At 46.4% G+C, this 6,782-nt stretch overlaps 1 protein-coding gene across 1 annotated transcript; it reads left to right on the top strand.

The window, feature by feature from the left end:
• Nucleotides 1–4,344: 4,344 nt before the first annotated feature.
• Nucleotides 4,345–6,120, top strand: LOC122020065 (expansin-A4-like). The gene is made up of 3 exons (XM_042577798.1): nucleotides 4,345–4,640; nucleotides 4,718–5,030; nucleotides 5,453–6,120. The coding sequence occupies exons 1-3, from the start codon at nucleotides 4,493–4,495 to the stop codon at nucleotides 5,760–5,762; spliced, it is 771 nt and encodes a 256-aa protein (XP_042433732.1). The 5' UTR covers nucleotides 4,345–4,492; the 3' UTR covers nucleotides 5,763–6,120.
• Nucleotides 6,121–6,782: the final 662 nt, after the last annotated feature.

Raw genomic sequence — 6,782 nt, 5'->3', positions numbered from 1 at the left:
AGTTTTGGAGATAACCCCTGGGCCAACCCTCAAATATCAATCCAATTCCTGGGCCACGCTCCTAGATTCTCACCCCAGTGCGAGTTATAAGTGAGCATACTCTCACGTCCAATGACCTTCCAGGTCGGTGTCCCAGACTCTCGCCCCAGTGCGACTTATAAGTGAGCATGTTCTCACGCCCAACGACCTTCCAGGTCGGTGTCCCAGACTCTCGCCCTAGTACGAGTTATAAGTGAGCATGCTCTCAAGCCCAACGATCTTCTAGGTCGGTGTCCCAAACTCTCGCCCCAGTGCGAGTTATTAGTGAGCATGTTCTCATGCCCAACGACCTTCCAGGTCGATGTCCTAGACTCTCTCCCCAGTTTGAGTTATAAGCGAGTATACTCTCACCCCCAACGACCTTCCAGGTCGGTGTCCCAGACTCTCGCCCAGCGCGAGTTATAAGTGAGCTTGCTCTCACGCCCAACGACCTTCCCGGTCGGTATTCCCTACTCTTGCCTCAGTGCGAACCACCAGGAGGCATACTTTCGTGCTCAACAGGTCTGTAGACCATACTTCTACTGCAAATATGAGATACAAACAAGCATGTCCGTATAAACCACGACTTCCCAACCTTTGTGGAAAGAAAAATATTTGGTAAGTAAATTATTCTTTTTAAATTATCCTTTCTAGAATTTTTTCTTGAGGAGCATGCGTCTATGAAACATGATAATAGAAGAATAGACAAGGAAGTACAGACTCACACCCTAATAGGCAGATAACACGGAGAACATTGTTTATTTAATAAGAGTTAAGGAACATTTTTCAAGAGTTCACATTATTACAAGATCAAGATGCCTGGTCCTCTTCGCTAGATGAGCCTGCGCTTGAGCCAGTTCTTCCTTGATACGTTAGATGCTACTTTGTAGATGGGTAATGGTTTCATCTTTTATCTGGCTTTCCTCTTGCAGGAGGGCTATAGTGTCCTTATGTTTCAGCTTCAGGTAGGTAATAAAATGGGTCTGACTCTTCAAGTCTGCATAAGCCTTATGCTTTAGAGTTGCCTCGGCTCTAGTCCTGGATTTAGCCGCCAGTCAGAGCTCTTCCATTTCCTGACGGAGAGAGGACTGAAAGTCCCTACTCTGCGTCATTTCAAGCAAGACCTCATCTTTTTGAGTTAACAACTGGGTCAAATGAGTGAGTTGGTGGTGCAAAGAAGATATCTTGTCTGATTCCATGAGCAAAGAGGAAGGTAGTCTGAGGAAAGTGAAGGTAGTAGTATACGCGACTTCTTTTTTAGAGAGGGGAATGTGAAGAGTAAACCTTGAAGCATGCGAAGGTGCTTGGGAAATAATGTGACATTTATGAAAAAGTAGCATGATTGAGGATTGAGAAATGGACGTGCATGCAGTAAAGTCCCACCTATCATTTATGGAAGGTGATAAATTTTGAGGGGGATATTGGGAAAAGGGTTAGCAACTCAAGAGACACAAAGGCAAGGTCAGGTAAGAATGAGACTTGGGTCTAGTCAGTCGAACTGGAGCCTCCTTTGACTAGACTTGAGGGGGAGGCTTGTGATACGGTGCATGATAGAGGGGTCGGATAGCTGATGTGGCGGTCAGAAGTCAAGCCCATGTGGTGGTCAGAAGTCAAGCCTATGGGGCAGTCAGAAGTCAAGCCCACGTGGAGGTCAGAAGTCAAGCCCACGTGGTGGTAAGAAGTCAAGCCCACGGGGCAGTCAGAAGTCAAGCCCACGTGGAGCTCAGAAGTCCAGCCTACGTGGTGGTTAGAGGTCAAGATTACGGAGCGGTCAGGGTTGAGCCTATGTGACAGTCAAGGGTTAGGCTTATATGGCACATGACGAGTAGGAACTCGAAAGGTAGGGCGTACAAGTCAGGATAAGCGGACTAAGGCTTACAGGTCATGACTTAAAAGATACAGATCAGGACTTATAGGATAAGACATGCAGAACAGTAGATACGGATCAGGACGTACAGTTCAGGGTAAACGGACTAAGGTTTACAGGTCGAGATTTACTGGGCAAGACATGCAGAATAGGATATATGGACCAGGACGTACAGTTCAGGGTAAGTGGACTAAGGTTTACAGGTCGAGATTTACAAGGAAGGACATGCAGAACAGGATATACGGACCAGGATGTATAGTTCGGGGTAAGCGGACTAAGACAGGGCGAGACATGCAGAATAGGATAAGTGGGCCAGGACGTACGATTCAGGACTTACATGATAAAATACGGAGCAAGGCAGTGCATACAGGACGAGACTTAAGGAACGACAAGCGAAGGCCTCGATTGGCAGAGTGGTAAGTGCATGTCTCGAACGAGTCTCCTCGGACCTCTATAGGAAGATGTCGCGTCCAAACAAATCACGACACCAACATTTCGACCACGCACAGTTAACTCTACGTACCCACCGCATATAAAAGGGAGGTTTTTCCTTATGCAGTACGCTTACTCATCTTTACACATTCGTCTTTTACTTGACTTGAGCGTCGGAGGGCCTGACCCGGGGACTTTTTTCCTAGTTCTTGGTCTCTAACATGAGGGTGGCTTGTATGAGTGTGTGCAGAACCCTCGCCTCATCGCTCCAGTCATTACTCCCCGTCATTCACCCGTGAGAACCTTTCCGGTAGGTACCAGACCAACAAGGCGTCTCCACGACTTTTCGTCAACATCAAGGACAGCACAGCCAGTCTCTGTCCGACTCAGCTTCCAGACGGGATCAGTAGACATTATTTAGCGACGAAAATTTATTATCGTTGTTAAAGTTAGCGATGGAAATTTATTGCCGTTGCTAAATTTAGTGATAAAAATTTTAGTTCCGCCGTCAAATCTGGTGACGAATATTTTATTTTTATCTCTAAATTAGTGATGGAAATAAAAAATTTCCTCTCTAAATTAACAACGGAAATAAAAAAAATCCGTGAAAGCTATGAAATTTACCTTTAATAACAAAAAATCCGTGGTCTTTCCCTATCTTTTACTTCAATGGGGACAAAGAATTCTTTTGTCTCTTGCCTTTCACCTATGAGGTTTCTACATTACGAATACCTTTTTAAGAACTGAAGAGCATAAAGTTTGATACGAGACTTTTCTTTCAAACCTTACTGTAAAAGGTATCAGGAGGGGGATCTCCTATTCTCTTCTTAACTTGTGAGGTACCAGAACGAGTTTTGATGGAAACTTCTTCGCTATTCCTTTGTCCTCCAGTACTCCGATCCTTTTGGTGGAGCTCAAGGTGTTTACAGTGTTTCAGAGTCATGGTGGAATCAATTCACGAGGACATGTGATTTCGCTCATTAGTACGTTGAAACTTTTCATATGAGGGGGAAAACCGTCCTGATCACAAAAACTTCTTTACATTTGAAATGGATACGAAGCAGCACAACTTTATCCTGTTGCGACTCTCAAAATTTTATTGATGAAAAATATAACCCGATCAATATTGAAAGGACCTACCGGATCAAGCCTCGCTCCTTACCTGCTACATCAAATTTGTAGTGAGCTGATACTTCTACTGTTCTACACTACAATGCTTGAAACTAATCCAACAGCTGAAAAGTAAACTGGGTTCAACTTGTTCAGCCTAAAATCAAAGTATCTAAATTCTCTTTGATATTTTAAGCTTCCAAAATAAGTGTCTAGGTCTAGCACATAATATTAATTAACACTTGGATACGATCACTTTTAAGAAAATATGGGGGAAGCTGTTTATTTAGCACAGCTTTAAAGTCTAATTACAGTTCATAATAAGATAACGTTGCTTGTTTCAAGCTCACGGCCATAAAATTTAGATCTCACATCGTGAAATCTTTATAGTTTAGTGTGACATTTTCTTAATAAAAGAAAGTAGTGAAATTTTAGGTCGTGGAGTAGGCAAATTATGTTTTACATTCGAAGATCCCATTCTTGCAGGTTAAAAAAATTTAATCATCCCGACCACCGGCACAAGTTCTGCCAGTTGCCACCGTGGTTTGTTGGTCTTAAATTTAAAAGAAAAATCCGCGGGACGTCAATTTCACTGGAACACCGACCGACAAATTGACATCTGATGGGACGCATCTCCATCAACAACTCCGATCGCAAGGAACCCAACAGTTGGCGTTCACATTGCAGCATATCGTATGCAACCGCCTTTCTACACAATCCCCGAATCCGTCTATACTTGCCGCGGCCCGACCCCACAAACCGCGGCGCAAGCCCGCGCCGTTCCGTTCCCTCGCGCAGCACCTTATCGTGAATCATGTTCTCTTCCCTCAGCCCTTCCTTCCCCAGCGTCTCGCTACACGACGACCTCCACAGTCTCGCCGTGGCCAACCACCATTAACGTTGCTCATCTCTGTGGGCCTGTCTTCCAGTTTTCACTTTAACTTTGTGCATTGAATTTCTCCTCGCTGCTATTGTTCTCCTCGCTCACCTCGCTTGCTTGCTTTTAAGTACTCCACCTGCCTCCCCACTTCCTCCCATTCCTCATTCAATTCTTCCCCTTACTCAATGGCAATTGCCGCAGCACTCACCGTGCTGGTGCTCGCATGCTCTGTTTTCCTGGCCGACGCCCGCATTCCTGGCGTCTACTCCGGCGGCCCCTGGCAGAGCGCCCACGCCACTTTCTACGGCGGCAGCGACGCCTCCGGAACTATGGGTACATACACATTTCGTCTCCTTCCCCTGCATTCTCTCAATTGCTTGATGTTTAGCGATTTAAGCTGTCTGTTGCAGGAGGGGCGTGTGGGTACGGGAACCTGTACAGCCAAGGGTATGGGGTAGAGACGACGGCACTAAGCACGGCGCTGTTCAACTCGGGGCAGAGCTGCGGGGCGTGCTTTGAGCTCCAGTGCACTGACGAACCGAAGTGGTGCAAGGGCGGCAGCATCGTCATCACGGCCACCAACTTCTGCCCGCCGAATTACGCGCTGCCCTCCGACAACGGTGGGTGGTGCAACCCGCCTCGCCAGCACTTTGACCTCGCCATGCCCATGTTCCTCAAGATCGCCGAGTACCGAGCCGGAATCGTACCTGTCTCTTACCGCCGGTAATGAAACATCGCCTCCTCCTTTGCTCTGCTTTTTAATTAAGCGGAAAAAGAAATTCGTTGTGCGGTTTACTTAGTTTAATGGTTGATTAACCAATTAAAAGGTTTTTTAAAACTAAGACAAACTAAAAGGAAGCAAACGTGCCACGACTGCCGCAGTGCGGTAGTTCTAATGGTCCCTCCTTGTTGAACATGACATGTTCGCCGACCACTTGCCGCTGCGCCCATCAAATCAAATCTTCTCCCGCCCGTGATCTGTTGCTCCACTCCGCCAGCAATTCACGCGTCCCAATGCCGCGGCGAACATGGAATACCGAGACCGCCGCATGTGCACGAGCAGACTACTTGGCCCATTTCCTTTCCGCACCGCAAGTGTTTGTCAAATCGTCAAAGAGAAATTGACCTCACGTCTTAAATGGCAGGGTGCCGTGCCGGAAGGCCGGTGGGATCCGCTTCACTGTCAACGGCCATATGTACTTCAACCTGGTGCTGATCACCAACGTGGCCGGCGCCGGTGATATCGTGCGCGCCAGCGTGAAGGGGTCCCGCACCGGATGGGTGCCCATGTCGCGCAACTGGGGCCAGAACTGGCAGTCCAACGCCGTCCTTGTCGGCCAGGCCCTCTCCTTCCGAGTCACCAGCAGCGACCGGCGCACCTCCACCTCCTGGAACATCTCCCCAGCCAACTGGCAGTTCGGCCAGACCTTCTCCGGCAAGAACTTCAGAGTCTAGTTTAGTCTTTCTGCGCCAATGCGCCGAACGCCTAGATTAATTGCATCCCTCCTGGTGCTGCACCGACCTTACCTCTCTACATATGGTGTCTTATTTTTTAATCGTCCGGCGCCAATCCCTCGGTCTAAGTAGATGAGAAGAACCTCGAATTTGCTATAGTTTTTAGTTGGGTTCTTTTCGCGTGTGGTGTCTTGATGTCATCTAATACTAGCGGCGGTGGTAATTACGGCAGTAGCAACAGCTGAAGTGGCTGCAGATCAAAATGGTTCATGTAGCCCGCAGCTGCTTAATATACATATATCATTGTCTTATTGTGATTGCAAGTTCTAATTTGATGTATTTGATCTAGTTAAGCTCATGTTTCAGTTCTTAAAATTGGGAATGGGAATTAGATTGAGTAAATTAAGACCCACCCTTTTGACCTGGTTGCAAAAGGCTTTCCTAGGCCTCGCTAGCTGAAGTAAAAGTGGGTTGCCTGTGATTTTTGCTTCTTCCAATTACTTTTTCACGACACCGACTAGAGACCAACCTGCTTCCGTAATGAAGGGATTGTAACGTGCCCAACCACTACGCAGATACTCGTTTCTCGACGAAGCTTCCTGCGCGCTTTTATTTTCCTCACGTTTGTGAAAATAAAACTAAGATGCCATCGTAGCACGATCACATCACAGATCGAATAGTGATGTTGGTCTGAACGCCCTGCTAATGCTCACCATCAACAAGTCGACATCTACATGGGAGGCAAATGTCGTGAGGACTAAGAGCTTAATGTATAACGAACTTAACTAATTAGAAAGATAAGTGAAACTATATCGTGTATAACGCACTGATAAATATTAGCGTCAGCCAACAAAATCAAAAAAGCGTGATTGGGTTGATATGACATTTTACTTGAGGATGACAGTTTGACTGTAATGGGATAAAGGATTATATTCTAGAGAAAAAATTAGACCACCCGTAGATATTTGATAAACTGACACGGTAATCTACTTTCATTTATATAATCGGATGATATAATAT

Source organism: Zingiber officinale, chromosome 1A (genome assembly GCF_018446385.1).
Source record: "Zingiber officinale cultivar Zhangliang chromosome 1A, Zo_v1.1, whole genome shotgun sequence".
In the NCBI taxonomy this organism is placed as follows: domain Eukaryota; kingdom Viridiplantae; phylum Streptophyta; class Magnoliopsida; order Zingiberales; family Zingiberaceae; genus Zingiber; species Zingiber officinale.
Note: the sequence above shows the minus strand (reverse complement) of the source record. Positions and strands in the feature narration are given on the sequence as shown.